A 16517-nucleotide genomic window follows, 5' to 3' on the forward strand; every position below is an offset into this window, starting at 1 on the left:
TTATTACCATTTCTCTGTAGATCGTGACGAGTGTTCAGAATGGGGCTTCTGTGAGCAATTATGCGAGAACACAGAAGGTTCCTACACCTGCAGTTGTGCTCCAGGTTTCACGTTGCAGGCACGCAACAAGTGTCGAGCCCAGCAACATCCTGGTGTGAAACTGGAACTGTTAGTTGCTCAAGAAAGAGCAGTTTGGAGAATGTCTTCTAGTGCTGAAGATAGAACTATTGTCGTTAACACAACTGGAGCTAGCGGAGTGGATTACTTCTATTCCAGGGACTTACTCTTTTGGAGCGATGTGAAGACCAAGAAAGTGCATTCAGAACCCTTAAATGGGGAAGGTTCCAGCTCCAGAGTTGCTATATACTTGACGAGTTCATGGGGACCAGTCGCCATCGCGGTGGATTGGATAGGAGAAAAATTATACGTAGTAGATTCTGTAGTCCAAAAGATTGATGTTCTGGAGTTAGATGGAAGATTTCATGGAATCGCACTAAGTTCCAATTTGACTAATCCAGCGGATATTGGTCTGGACCCCACAGTAGGCTTGATGTTCATAGCCGATAACAAACAAGTTCTAAGAGCAAACATGGACGGAACCGCAGATTTCCCAATTGTCTTCGAGGCAGCGTACAAAGTATCCGGCATTGCCGTGGATGTAATTGCTCGAAGAATCTTCTGGTGTGATTCTCAACTTGATTATATCGAGACTGCCGATTATTTTGGCAGAAACAGAGTAATGGTGCTTAGGGGGCAACAGACACCGTCTCCAACGAGACTGACTCTCTTTGAGAATAAAATTTACTGGACAGATGGCACGAAGCAAGCTATCATGAGTGTGGACAAAACAGATAGTGATACTATTCACACTGTCTACAAAATGAGGGATGCAAAGGCTATAAAGGCTCTGCATCCTTTGACTCAGCCAACGGTTTCCAATCCTTGCGGGAATAACAATGGTGGCTGTCAACATATGTGCATAGTAACTGCGGCTAGCGATCAAGAAAATAGGTTAGGCTACCGATGCGCTTGTGATATAGGCTGGAGATTATCCAGTGATCAGAGGAATTGTAATTTGGTCCAGGAGTTCTTAATGTACTCGCAGCAAAGATTCATTAAAGGCAGAGTTTTGGATCCTGTAATGGAAGGATTCAGTGATGCTATTTCGCCTGTGGTTTCTAGGAGAGCCAGATTCGTTGGTCTCGACTATGATGCGCATGATCAGTACATCTATTACAGTGACGTTTTGCAAGATGTGATTTATCGAGTTCGTCAAAGTGGTACAGGCCGGGATGTTGTGTTAGCTAGTCAGAACGAAGGCGTGGAAGGTTTAGCAGTTGATTGGGCTGCCAAGAATCTGTACTATATCGATTCCAGAAAAGGAACACTGAATGTCTTGAGCACTAGGAACGTAACTTACCGCAGAACACTGCTAAAGAATTTGAAACGACCGAGGGCTATTGTTATTCATCCTAACCAGGGATATATCTTCTTCTCTGAGTGGGATAGACCTGCGAACATCAGTAGAGCTTATACCGATGGTTCCAACTTAGTGGTCTTCAAAAATTTAACCTTGGGCTGGCCCAATGGCTTAGCCATTGATTTCGCGAAAGACAGATTGTACTGGTGCGATGCTCTTCTAGATCACGTGCAACATTCCAATCTGAATGGTACTGATGTGCAGACAGTTAACTCTAGACTGATCAGACATCCCTTCTCCATGGCTATTCATGAACAGTGGATGTACATTACCGATTGGAGATTGGATGCCATCATTCGACTTCATAAGGAAACTGGAGAGCAAGAGACCATTCTCGTACGTCAACCCGAAACAAACAGGCTTTATGGAGTAAAAGTTTACAGTCGTGACATTCAGACTTCTCTACCGGATCACCCTTGTTCTGTTGATAATGGGGGATGTGAAAAATTGTGCTTCGCTATTCCCCAAAACAATACCAACAGATACGGAACTGCTAGGTTAACCAGAGTCTGTGGCTGCCCTTACGGTGAACGTATTCAAGCGAATGGCAAGACCTGTGCACCTGATCCGGAAGCTGAACCACCTCTAGAAGCCTGTCCTAATACTTGGGACTTCACCTGCGCTAACCAAAGGTGCGTGGCACACGCCTGGGTCTGTGATGGTGAGAACGACTGTCTGGACAACAGCGACGAGCGAAATTGCACCAAACCGACCTGTGCTCCTAACGAATTCCAATGCAAATCGGGTAGATGTGTTCCCATGAGCTTCCGTTGCGATGCTGAGAACGATTGTGGGGATTACAGTGATGAAGCTGATTGTCCAAATGTAACTTGCAGTGCTACTCAATTCGCCTGTGATAACAATAGATGCATACCTAATACCTGGAAGTGTGACTCTGAAAATGATTGCGGAGACAGTTCTGATGAGGGAGAATTCTGTGTGGCGAAGACTTGTTCCTACTTCCAGTTCACATGTCCAAGATCGGGACATTGCATTCCACGATCTTGGGTCTGTGATGGTGACAATGACTGTTTTGACCAGCAGGATGAGATGGATTGCCCACCAGTCACTTGTTTAAGTACTCAGTTCACGTGTGCTGACCAAAAGATGTGCGTTCTTGACTCTTACAAATGTGATGGCATATCGGATTGCAACGACGGTAGTGACGAAGTAGGTTGTCCATCCCTAGCACCGGATCAATGTAACACCGACAAGCAATTCCAGTGTGTTAGCTCAGCGATTTGCATTCCAAGAAGTTGGTACTGTGACGGGACTGCAGATTGTCCAGATGGATCTGACGAGCCGGCCTCTTGCGGCCAGGTTGGCTGTCAGCCAGGTTTTTTCAAGTGTCGTAACGAGAAATGTGTGTTCAAGGCGTATATCTGTGATGGCAAAGACGACTGTGGCGATGGATCTGATGAAGACACTGAATTGCATGCTTGCACCGCGCCTGAATTTAAATGCGACTCGCAGCAATGGAAATGTCCAAACGTGACTGATAGATGCGTGAATATAAGCAGCGTCTGTGATGGCAAGTTTGACTGTCCTAATGGCGCGGATGAGGGTCCAGCATGCGATTTCGAGGAGTGCAGAGGGGCTTACTGCAGCTACCATTGCATCCAGACACCTCTTGGAAAGCAATGCACGTGTCCTCCAGGACAAGAGCTTGGCAAGGATGGCTATGAGTGCCAGGATGTAAACGAATGTGAGCCTCCAGGACGCTGCTCTCAAACCTGCGTTAACATCAAACGTGGCTACTATTGTGGCTGTGTTGATGGATATACTTTAGAGAAGGATAAGCATACTTGCAAGGCGTTCAATCGCAGTGCTGCATTCCTGATCATATCTAATAGGCATACTATTCTTGTGGCTGATCTACAAGAGCAAGCATTAGAAAGAGTGCCGATCAACGTGGAGAACGTTGTTGCAACTGCTAGTAATATGCACACAGGTACCATCTTCTGGTCAGACATGAAACTAAAGAAAATATCTAGATTGGACAGAAATAGCGATCCTGTGGATGTGATTTCAACCGGGTTGGATCTGGTGGAAGGTCTTGCATATGATTGGATAGGTCAAAACCTGTATTGGTTGGATTCTAAATTGAACACCATTGAAGTAGTCAAGGAAACAGGTACAAATAGAATGATATTAGTAAAAGAAAACATTACTCAGCCCAGAGGTATGTGCCTGGATCCTAGTCCTGGGGCAAGATGGCTCTTCTGGACAGACTGGGGAGAAAATCCTCGAATTGAAAGAATTGGTATGGATGGTACCAATAGGTCAACCATTATTAATACCAAGATTTATTGGCCAAATGGTCTTGCTTTGGACATAGCAAACAAACGAATATATTTTGCTGACAGTAAGTTTGATTTCATCGACACTTGTCTTTATGATGGAACTAAAAGGATTCAAGTACTGGCTGGATCCCATTATCTGTTGCATCCTCATTCTTTAACCTTATTCGAGGATACCATGTATTGGACAGATAGACAATTGAACAGGGTATTATCAGCTCACAAGTTCTACGGTGTGAACCAAACAGTAGTATCTCACTTGATATCTCAGCCTTTGTCGATACATGTTAATCATCCTGCTCTGCAGCCCATCACTCCAAATCCTTGCGCAAACGCCACCTGTGCTCACTTATGTTTGTTATCTCCAACCAACCCACAAGGATACACGTGTAAATGCCAAGTTGGATTCAAGTTACAGTACAATGGACAGTGCACGGAAGAGGAAATGCCTTATTTGATGGTCCTACGAGGTTCTCAAATTGTGGACGTCTCTCTGATACCAGGAAGCACTAAGACTGGCTACATAACTCCTGTTGTTGGAGTCGAAGGAGGTAAATTTATAGATTACGACAGAAAGGAAAGAATGATATATTGGTTACAAACTAAGGATGACGATGATGAGAATGGTACTATTTATACGACTCCTTATAATGGTGGCAACAGAACAGAGTTTCCCAATCCTACTGGCGAGAGTGGAATCGTTGGAGCGCCATCAGCGATGGCGTTCGATTGGTTAGGAAGAAATCTGTTCATCGGAAACAAATATGCTTCCAATATAGAGGCCATAAAAGTAGATGGTAAAATCAGATATAGAACGATAGTACTGGTCAATGATGGCAATAAGACGTCTGTAGCGAAGCCAAAGGCTATGTGCGTTGACCCTCTTGAAGGACATATATTTTGGGTAGATGATGGTAGCTTTGGTATCCCTATGAAGATCGGAAGGGTAAACATGGACGGTACGAACCCTATCATCTTGGTGGATAATGTAGGAAGACCAGAGGCTATCACGATCGATATACCTAGCAAGACTATCTACTTTAGTTCACTCTACCCAGCCAGAATTACGGCAATCTCAACAGATGGACGAAATCTGAGGACCATTGTGTCGGAGAACATAGCATTGCCAAAAGCACTTGCTGTTCACGACAATAAGCTATACCTTCTTGATCCCAGCTACGATAAAATAGAAAGAGTAGACCTACCCGGTGGAAGTAATCCTACTACAATAATCGACAACGACTCTGAGTTGAAAACTTTGACAATTTACAAGAAACGCGTCACTGGAGATCATCCATGTTTTATAAGGAATGGCGGCTGTGAACAGATCTGTCTCCCAGCTTCTGGAGGCACCAGGGTCTGTGCTTGTGGCATGGAGTACCGTAAAGTCAACGACACTTCCTGTGAACCCTTCAAGAGCTTTGCAGTGGTTACCCAACTGGATGTCGCCAGAGGATACAGCCTGAAAGACGCGAAGGAAGCAATGGTACCAATCGCTGGAGTGGGTCACCATATCCTCCATGTAGATGTCTACAGTGCTGGCAATTGGATTTACTGGGTAGAATTCAATCGTGGAATGTGGAATGGAATATTCCGCGTTAGACCAAATGGCACTGAGCTGCAGCACATTGTGAAACAAGGAATAGGTTCAAATGGCATTAGGGGTCTCGCTATTGACTGGGTAGCTGGTAATATGTATTTCACCAATGTGTTTCCCCATGACAATTATGTTGAGGTTTGCAAGCTAGATGGTAGCAACAGGAAAGTATTGGTAAAGAAGACCACAGATTCCCCTAGGGAATTAGCTGTGAATCCCATTAAAAAGTATCTCTATTGGATAGATTATGGACAGTACCCACGATTAGGCAAGGCTTATCTAGATGGGAGCAACTGGACACCTATAGTTACTTCGGGTATCAGTACTCCACGTGACATAACCATCGATCCTGATACACACGATGTCTATTGGGTAGACTCTAAACAAGATACCATTCAGAAAGTCTCTTACACCGGAGGAAGCCGTCAAATTATCAGGCGAAACTTACCCAATCCCATGGGTGTAGCCATTTATGGTGACTATGTCTATTGGGTAGATAGAAATCTAGCCACAGTGTTCAAGGCTAGCAAACAAAGTGACTTTAGTATGCCAACGATTGTGAGGTCGAATCTTCCCAAATTGAGAGATATTGTCATGTTCGATCAAAAAAGTCAACCACCAGATCCAATGAATCCCTGTTCGTCAGAGGGAAACGCAGACTGTGCGCAACTCTGCTTTGCTATGCCTAAAGAAAGTACGGTTCCTTTTAAGTGTGAATGTGCGGTTGGTAAGCTAGCGGCGGATGGTAAGAACTGCGAGAACATGGAGGAATATCTGGTGTTCGCTACGAGGACAGAAATTAGAGCCATTGGTCTGGACCCACAGAATACTAGCGTACCATTTAACTCGATTGGAAATCTGACCAACGTAGTGGGCGTGGACTTTGACTATCGAGACAAGAAGCTATTGTTTACCCAGATCAGGCCTTGGGCCAAGATAGCTTGGATGCAGGCAGATAATCCTTCCTCCTCTGAGATTCACACGTTGATCAGCAAAGGAATCAATCCTGAGGGCATTTCTTATGACTGGACGCAAAAGAAAGTTTACTGGACAGACTCTTCCAACAATAGTATATACGCAATGGATCTGGATGGGTCGAATCTTGTGATGATTGCCAGAGTGGATAGACCTAGAGCCATAGTAGTCGATCCTTGTAATGGATCTTTGTACTTTACTGACTGGGGTCGCTTTGGAACATCTGGGAAAATTTTCAGGACCACCATGGCAGGTTCTTTGAAGAAAGCTATCATAGATAAAGACCTTTCTCAACCCAGTGGCTTGGCAATCGATTATGAAGATCGTATGCTCTATTGGACTGATGCCGTTAGGGAGAAGATAGAACGCTCAGAGTTGGATGGAAGCAATCGTCAGATCTTGGTCTCTGCTACGATATACCCATTTGCTATAACAGTCTTCGGAGAGTACATTTTCTGGACGGATCTTCAGCTAAGAGGTGTATATCGGGCTGAGAAACACACTGGAGCGAATAAGGTAGAATTGGTGAAACGTTTGGAGGATTCGCCTAGAGACTTGCATATCTATTCAGCAGCTAGACAACAGTGCAAGGTAAATCCTTGTAATATTTCAAACGGTGGTTGTGATCAGTCTTGTCATCCAGGAATAAACGGCTCAGCAGAGTGTAAGTGTGACGATAACAGTAGACTGGTGAACGAGGACAGAATGTGTGTTCCTAAGAACGTAACCTGTGACTCCAGCAAGTTTGCCTGTAGAAATGGCCGCTGCATTTCAAGAATGTGGGCGTGTGATGGTGACAACGACTGCGGTGATGGTTCTGACGAAGATATCAACTATTGTTCTTATCATTCGTGCAGTCCCAATGAGTTCAGGTGTAACAATGGCAGGTGCATCTTCAGAACCTGGAAATGCGACCACGAGAACGACTGTCGCGATGGTAGCGATGAGGAGGGTTGTGTGTATCCTCCTTGCGCTCCTGGAGAGTTCACTTGCGCCAACTATCGTTGTATCCCACAATCACAGGTCTGCAATGGCGTTAACGACTGTAAGGACAACGTCACTTCGGATGAAACCCATGAACGCTGTCCTAGGAATACCACGTGTCCTCCTAATCACCTGAAGTGTGAGAAAACTAATATATGTGTAGAGCCGTATTGGCTTTGCGATGGGGATAACGATTGTGGGGATAATAGCGATGAAAATCCACTGCACTGTGCTCAGAGAACTTGTCCCCAAAGCTCCTTCAGGTGTCCCAACCATAGATGCATTCCAGCTACTTGGTACTGTGATGGAGACGATGATTGTCTGGATGGCAGTGATGAACCACCTGGTTATTGTCAATCAGAAGGCAGAACTTGCTTTGGAGATCTGTTCACTTGTGATAATGGTAATTGTATACCTAGAATCTACATCTGTGATGGGGATAATGATTGTTTAGATAAATCTGATGAGGATGAACGTCACCAATGCAATGAGAGAAAGTGTGACGAGGAGACTGAATTTACTTGTACTGCGAATAAGCTGTGGAACAGGGCACAGTGTATCCCAAAGAAGTGGTTGTGTGATGGAGACCCAGATTGTGTAGATGGAGCTGATGAAAATGTGACCTTGCACCACTGTCCCACTCCAACACCTTGTGCTGACAATCAATTCACATGTGACAATGGTCGTTGCTTAAATAAGAATTGGTTGTGTGATCATGACAATGACTGTGGTGATGGTAGCGATGAAGGAAAATTCTGTAACTCCAGATACAAGCCTTGCACTAGCCAGGAGTTCACTTGTCATAACTTTAAGTGTATCAGGAAGCAGTTCCATTGCGATGGTCAGGACGATTGTGGTGATCATTCTGACGAAGATGGATGTCGTAAGTGATATAACATTATCGTGTAGTTCTTAAAATAAGATTTCACTTTAAGAAATAAATTAACTTAAGAAGATACTAATACGTTGAATTTATTTACAAAATGTTTAATGACGTATAAAATTATTTCTTCTTCCATTTATAGCACCAAAGGTGAAGAACACGATCTGTCCAAACCCAAAGGACTTTATGTGTGCAAATGGGAACTGTATCGACATGCAATTAGTCTGCAATAAGGAACCCGATTGTGCAGATGAGAGTGACGAACCTGCTCACTGTAACATAGATGAATGTGCTGCTGTGGAAATGAATCAATGTGCTCACAAATGTATTGACACGCCAACGAGTTATTATTGTGAATGTAATCCAGGTTACAGACTCTTGGAAGACGGGAAAGCCTGTGAAGATATAGACGAATGTATGGAGACGCCACAAGTGTGTAGCCAGCAGTGTCAAAATACACCAGGAAGCTTTTACTGCAAGTGTAATCATTATTGGTACGAACGTGCTGCTGACGAGCATACTTGTAAGAGAAGAGACAACATCATACCTTGGATTGTCTTCACGAACAAGTATTATGTTAGAAATATGTCTATTGATGCTTCCAACTATAGCCTGATGCATCAAGATCTTATCAATGTTGTTGCTCTGGATGCCGATTATGCTGAACAAATGCTCTACTTCTGTGATGTTACTGCTAAAACAATTTTCAGGTAAATTCACGGGGCTATATTATTTAAAAAGTGATCAGAATAATTCTCTAATTTTTTTTATATGATATTTTTTTGCAGAGCACCTATTGCAGGAGGAGAGAAAGAAGCAATCATTAGACACGATAGTCTTGGTTTGGAAGGAATAGCAATTGACTGGGTAGGCAAGAAACTGTACTGGCTTGACCGCCATGCTAAACACTTGGATGTTGCTGAGCTTAATGGTACCAACAGAAAGACTCTGTTAACTGGCATAGCTGACCCACGTGCTATTGTTGTTCATCCTGGCACAGGATACCTGTACTTCACTTCATGGCACCTTCAGGTGATTTTCATTAATTTTAAAACAGTTTCAATTACAGAATATGAATCAAGCCTATGAAATATTACACTCAACAAAATAATTCCTTTAATTTGAAGGCTTACATAGGCAAAATGGGAATGGATGGCAGTAACTTCACAAGAATTCTCACTTGGGAGGATGATATAGCTTGGCCTAACGCTCTGACCATCGATTACTTCACCGATAGAATCTTCTACGCAGATGCTCATCTAGATTACATTGCATTTGCTGACTTGGAAGGTCATAATAGGCGGAAAGTTCTTTCCGGGTCTGCAGTACCCCATGTCTTTGCCATTACTGTATTCGATGACTTCATCTTCTGGACTGACTGGAACCTAAAGGCAATCAGCAGAGCAGACAAATTTTCCGGAGCTAATTTACGAGTACTTAGAAATACCACTCACAGACCATACGATATCCACGCGTACCACCCTCTGAGACAACTGCCCTATAACAATCCTTGCATTGAGAATAATGGTGGTTGCTCTCACTTGTGTCTAATTTCACCACCCGCAAGTTCCTATCTATTAGAAGGATACGGTCAACCTGGCGTCACGTCATACAAATGCAATTGCCCAAATCAATTCATTTTAAACAAAGATGGAAAGACATGTCGAGCTAATTGCACTGCTGGCCAGCACAGATGTGGTCCTCCGGATGAAAAATGCATTCCGTGGTATTGGATGTGAGTATGAAACACATCTAGTGGTCTTATTTTAAGCATATATCAAAATTAATTATTAATTAACTATAGTTTCTGTTGGCAAATATTTGGCAATTTAGACATATACTATTATATTTGGAAATATCATGCATTCATGGATTAACGACAAAGTTAATTATTTTAAAGGTGTGATGGTGAAAAGGATTGCAAAGATGGTTCAGATGAACCCACCAGTTGTGTAGCTCGAGTGTGTCGACCCAGCGTTTTCCAGTGCGCAAATGGTAACTGTAGACCCAGTGTAGCTGTCTGTGACGGTGCTGACGACTGTGGGGACAAGAGTGATGAAGCCAACTGTAACTTAGAATGTGGCGAGTTGGAATTCAAGTGCAAATCCAATGGTCGTTGCATTCACGAGTCTTGGAAGTGCGATGGGGATGCTGATTGCAAGGATGGCAGTGACGAAGACCCCGCTATTTGTCGTAAGTCTTCTTTTCTAAATTCCATTATAACTAGTTATAACCAACTATATATATATATATATATATATATATATATATATATATCACATGAAGGTCATTAAATACTCATAATACCTTTGTCTTACCATTGCAGACAATCGACCATGCGATCCAAGCACAGAATTCACTTGCAAGAATGGCAGATGTATTCAGAAAGTATGGATGTGCGATTCTGACAATGACTGTGGCGATGATAGCGACGAGCCAGCCTACATGTGTCGTCAAAAAAATTGTACCACCGGTTGGCAGCGCTGTCCAGGTCATGCCAATTATCGTTGTATACCTAAATGGCTGTTCTGTGATGGCAAAGACGATTGTCGCGATGGTTCCGACGAGCTTCCCGAGAATTGTCCCAAGTGTGATCCTGAAATGGACTTCAAATGCACCAATAATAGGTGTGTGCCTAAACAATGGCTCTGCGATTTCGCTGACGACTGTGGGGATGGCAGTGATGAAGCCGAAGCCATGTGCAAGGATCGCTATAGAGAATGTTCAGAATCTGAGTTCAAGTGTGACAATGGCAAGTGCATCGCCTCCAGGTGGAGATGCGATTCTGAAGACGATTGTGGCGATAACAGTGACGAGAATGGCTGTCAAGAATTCGTGTGCAAAGGAGATACATTCCAGTGTGCAAGTGGCCACTGCATCGCATCATATCTAAGATGTGATGGCACACGTGATTGTAGAGACATGAGCGACGAAATTGGTTGTCCGCCAAAGTATCCAGGAGGAAGATACTGCCCACAAACAAGATTTCAGTGTGATAACAACCTTTGTGTCTATCTTACTGATATATGTGATGGAAGCGATGATTGTGGTGACGGTTCTGATGAAAATGCTAGCATGTGTGGTACGATTTTTATTTCCTTCGTCTTTTATATCTATGATATTTAAAATACCTTATCCCTGAACTTCTAATAAACAATCAGGATGATATACCTTCATAAACATAATCATAGAATTCAGTTTAATCATGTTACTTCATACTTTACAGCAAACTTCAAATGCGATACAACTAGGAGATTCCAATGCGCCAATCATAAATGCATCACTAAATATCAATTGTGTGATGGCATTGACAATTGTGGTGATGGTTCTGACGAGAACAATATGACCATGTGCGCATCCAGAATCCGTCCATGTGATGCCATAACAGAGTATACTTGTGCCAATAAGAAATGCATCGATCGGTCGAAGCTTTGTGACTTTGCCGACGACTGCGGAGATTCCTCTGACGAACTTGGTTGTCGTAAGTCTAAAAATTTCGTTAACATTATGTTTGTGTTATTATGTTATCTAAATTGCAAGTTTAAAAATGTTATTAATATCAAATATTCATTTATTTCTCTCACAGATCACAATAAGCCCTGTCTGGAAAGCAATAAAGGCGGCTGTTCTCATTATTGTCACAACATCTCTGATGCAGGATACATTTGTGCCTGTTATCCCGGTTACATAATCGCGCAAGATGACCGGAAGCATTGTGAAGATATCGATGAATGTGCTACTGGTCAGCACCAGTGCTCTCAGCTCTGCACTAATCTAAATGGCACTTATTCCTGCTCCTGCAGGCAAGGATTTGAACTGTCTGACAATCGCAGTGGCGTCTGTAAAGCTCTAGACACTGATATGATGATCCTATTTGCTAATGGTCCTGGAATTAGAGCTTACGATCCTCGTAACAAAGAGGAAATTGACGTTATTGCCAATGAAAAGAGGGTACAGGCTCTGGACTTCGATCCCAAGTCGGAGTATGTGTTCTGGATCGATGGTTATGATAATTCCATTAAGAGATCGTACATGGTGAACGCTAAAGGTGGACAAGTGAAGATTGGATACGCCCAGGATCTCAATATAAAGAGTAATTTCTTTGCTTATAATTTTACGCTGTTATATTAAGATATATTCTACTGTCAACACTTACACACTTTCAATACATTATTTATTATTATATATATGGTACTATAGTGCATATATTGGTATTGCAGTCGTATAGATATACTATACAATCAATTTAAGATATACTATTATCTTTATTGAAGGCGAGTCAGGACTGACAAGTTTGGCCGTAGACTGGATTTCCGGCAATCTCTACTGGACAGAAATCGATTCCTCAGGGGCAACATTATTCGGAAGAGTGATGGTCTCAAAGGCAGATGGTAGATACCGTCGAAGTTTGATAACAGTCGGTCTAGAAATACCAACCTCTATCGTAGTAGACCCAGAACTAGGTCGAGCCATTTGGGCAGACGTTGGAAGCCAGCCCAAGATCGAAATCGCTTGGATGGATGGCGACAGAAGGAAACAACTAGTCTCTGATCGAATTGGACAACCTATTGCGCTTACTATTGATTATTCTATGCAGCATGTTCTTTACTGGGCTGACAGCAAGCTTAACACCATTGAATCTATTGAACAGGTAAGTTCCAATTGATGCAATTTTTGTAAAGTTTTCTACTTCTTTGCATTTTTATATTTGGTCTTTGAAATATACTGAGCAAAAGAAAATCAGCAAGTCACTATTTTAAATAAAAGAAATGCAAGTTATTGTAAACATAATCATATATAATATATCAATGTAACGTAATATAATACTTGAAATATTTATGTAGCATTGCAGTTAGATACAGCAAAAGGTTTGGAAATTTTCAGGTGACCTAATAGTTAAGTACAAAATATTCACTTCATTTCAAGAATTGCCACTTTTTTCAGGATGGATCGAACAGGAAAGTTATCCTTAAAGGAGATAGCCTAAGACACCCAGTATCTTTGGATACCTTTGAAAACAATCTGTATTGGGTGACCAGGAGATCCGCTGAACTGTTCAGACAGGATAAATTTGGCAGAGGTGTACCAGAGCTCATAGTCAAGCCCCTGCCTAATTCAGGAGGAGTTAAGGTGTATCATCAACAGAAATACAACATTTCTTTAAGAAATCCCTGCCACGAGGATCAGTGTACCCATTTATGTGTCCCGATTCCTAGTGGATATCGCTGTCTGTGCTCAGACAGTATTGGTCCACTGCAACAAAGAGAGACGATGCGGTCCAACGAACGTCATTGCGACGCGACTAATGAAAGACCACTTCCTGCACCGAGAATCTGCCTTTGCAGAAACGGTGGAGTATGTCAGGAAGTCGAAGACAAGTTGCAGTGTGATTGTCCAAATCTTTTCCATGGAGAATTCTGTGAAATTATGTTAGGGGCTAGGTCGAGCAATGCTACTGCAGCCATCGTTATACCCATTGTTGTTTCTGTCTTGGTTCTACTTGGAGCTGCAGCTGTTATTATGGTGCTAAAGAAACGACCATTGTAAGTTCTTTTATTCCAAAGTTTCTATCTTTAAAGTCTCTTATTGTAATTCATAATCTATCCCATGCACAAATTATTCCGACATCATTGGTAATTTTTACAGTGGTAAACCTGGAGTAGTAAATCTTGGCAGTTTAACTGGTGCTCAGAGTGTATCCTTCAGACAAGGAAGCAATGTTGAATTTGGCGTACCTGCTCATGAAAGAATGGTAAACACAATTTTTCATATTGTACATGTATTTCAAAAGTGACATAACTCAAATAGATTTTGAAATTATTTGAAAACTGGAAACAATAGCCAAATCTTTTTGTAATAATTCTTAGCACTTGAAATCCCTCTTTGATAGCTTCGATGTTCTTCCGGCATAAGACTGAATTATTTCGGATTATGAAACTTTTGAAAATGTCTTTCACATCTCCATAATTATCAAGTAATTTGTCTTAATAAAAAATCTTATTTATTGGATAGGAACCTCTGGATGTGGAGTACAACCTTGGTGACGTAAGTAACAAGAACAGGGACTTTAGTAACCCCATGTACGACGCGGTGAACACAGAAACAGGCGCTACAAATGGTACCGGCGCTAGTAGTATGTACGAATTGCCAGCTGAGATGAAACCATCTAGCATCCAGCACAAGGATCCACCACAATTGCACCTGAAGAGAAGAGAACTCGACCCAACACCCATCGATTCGGGGAAAGATACACAACAGTTGGTTGAGGAAGACAAGTCCGAGTGTTAAATAGTTTAACTCTTTGGTGCAGTGACGTAGTTAGAAATTTCAGGTGATTTGGAAAGCAAATAGACTCATTTGAATAACGTAACGGCAAGATAGAATCGATCTAGAGATTTTTAGGAAATTTGACAAGTGTTTGTATGATGTGGCGTATTGATCTATTCGCAAATTTGTTGTAATTGTTATTTCTTTGATCTATATAAACACGTCATCGGTTTATTTTGAAGTTTAAAACTAGTAATAACTAATAATTCTTTTCAAAAATCTAAACAGAGTTCCGAACTGTATTATTGGTATAGGGTTTACTTCTTCAAACTATCCATCAATCTTCACCAGGTGCACATATCGTATACATTTATCTTTAACGAAGGCAATTTTTAATGGAGCACAAGACTGAGTATGTACAACACGACTTTTTGCAACGTATATCACTGTAAAATTCTGGAATGGAATGCGATTAAATTTTTTGTGTACTGAGCTTACAGCTTATTTACAGTAAAGTTCAAGAAGAAAAAGAAAAGTGCATCTGACTACGCCACTGCTTCTATATAGGAATGCTCTCGTATCTGTGGCACTTCTATCTCAAAAACTTTATCTATCTATAAACAAAATACATTAAAACAGATAAAAATAAATTGCACGAATCTTCTATAACATAATGAGAAAAAAAGAATTGTGTTTTAGCTTTTTATGTATTGAGATTGAAGTGCAACTGGTAACGGGTTTGTGTCCTCTTAGGTGCGATTTGTAAGTCTTGTAAATACGATTATCGCAGAATATTAATATCACGTTGTCCATGTAACATAATGAAAGCAAAACATTCCATATTTTTTCTTCGAAGACAACTCGAGGTGAATTATAACGGGCGCTTAAGGGACTGTACGTTAAAAAAAGAAGACAGACCTCGACGAGCGTGTCATTTCACAAAATATGCGTTTTCTTCGTAATGATAGGAGAGACGAATCTGTTTTGAAAAAAAAAGAGAGAAAAGGTTTTCTCTTTTTCAGCTTTCTCGGCCGCATGTAAGCGTTGTTATATGCGTTTGTACATTTTTCTAGACTATGCGCGAGGAACGTCAGTGTACAGTTTTTCTTCCGTAGCAACTGTGATCGTAAAAATTACAAATTAGGCCCGAGTATGCGAGGTAATCATTTAAATGAACAAAGCGTACCCGTTTTCTGTTGTGCGTCCCTAAACATGAGTGAGAGAGGAATCTTGTATCATTTTGTTTCTTCCTTTTTTGAAAGATTTATTATTTGGTACAGTAGAATCTCGATTATAGAAAAAATCGAAAGTATTTTGTAAGATTTGTAACTTCAGAATCTCCAGTTTTGTTGTTGTATATTGCGTATCAAATTATAGAGACTGTTAAATCTACATCTTAGTTAGTGACTTTTTCTTCACCAACATTCATCTACCAATTAACAAAATTTTTTCGTCATCAACGTTAAGATTAGTTACGATATTTTTTGCAAATTATAACAAAACAGATTTTTCTTTTATAAATTTACCAATTTATCATAAGTTTTAAATGAAGAAGTGAAAGTTAAATAATGCAAAGTTAGTTGGTTAGGTTAGAAAGTTCTACGGTCTGACTAGTTAATCAAGTTTCTACTGTACGATCATTATCTGTTCTTTTTCTCTCTTTTTTTAATGTAATGTAAAACGAACGTTGTACATATGTTTTACAGATCAACGAAGAAAATGAGCGGCACTGACTCACCTTCTTTACAGATTATACATAAAACTATATATAAATAAAGAAATCTATATATATAAATATAAATATTATATATATAAATATATATGTATGTATATGTATGTATGTGCGTATGGGTAAATTAATGCGCATCATCATCAGAAATCGACTTTGTCTCCTGGGCGGGGCTCCAGAATGTTTTAATTATTACTTTTAACTGTATCAGTATTTTCTGTATTTTTGTATCGTCCCGACGAAATACGATGATTGTTAATATATATATATGTATATATATATATATATATTGTTCGAGCAAT

General features: G+C 41.1%; 1 protein-coding gene across 1 annotated transcript in view; it reads left to right on the forward strand.

Annotated features, from left to right (window-relative positions):
- Positions 1–15878, forward strand: part of Mgl (low-density lipoprotein receptor-related protein megalin) — a 37935-nt gene extending 22057 nt beyond the window's left edge. Inside the window, exons 7-18 of the mRNA XM_072017529.1 lie at positions 21–8219; positions 8362–8929; positions 9008–9251; positions 9347–9954; positions 10120–10412; positions 10546–11301; positions 11446–11700; positions 11806–12312; positions 12494–12870; positions 13164–13762; positions 13866–13971; positions 14232–15878. Of these exons, the coding sequence (XP_071873630.1) occupies positions 21–8219; positions 8362–8929; positions 9008–9251; positions 9347–9954; positions 10120–10412; positions 10546–11301; positions 11446–11700; positions 11806–12312; positions 12494–12870; positions 13164–13762; positions 13866–13971; positions 14232–14507 (12788 nt within the window). The 3' untranslated portion in view covers positions 14508–15878. The remainder of the gene's footprint in view (positions 1–20; positions 8220–8361; positions 8930–9007; positions 9252–9346; positions 9955–10119; positions 10413–10545; positions 11302–11445; positions 11701–11805; positions 12313–12493; positions 12871–13163; positions 13763–13865; positions 13972–14231) is intronic.
- Positions 15879–16517: the final 639 nt, after the last annotated feature.

This window comes from Bombus fervidus, chromosome 15 (genome assembly GCF_041682495.2).
Source record: "Bombus fervidus isolate BK054 chromosome 15, iyBomFerv1, whole genome shotgun sequence".
Taxonomy (NCBI): Eukaryota; Metazoa; Arthropoda; class Insecta; order Hymenoptera; family Apidae; genus Bombus; species Bombus fervidus.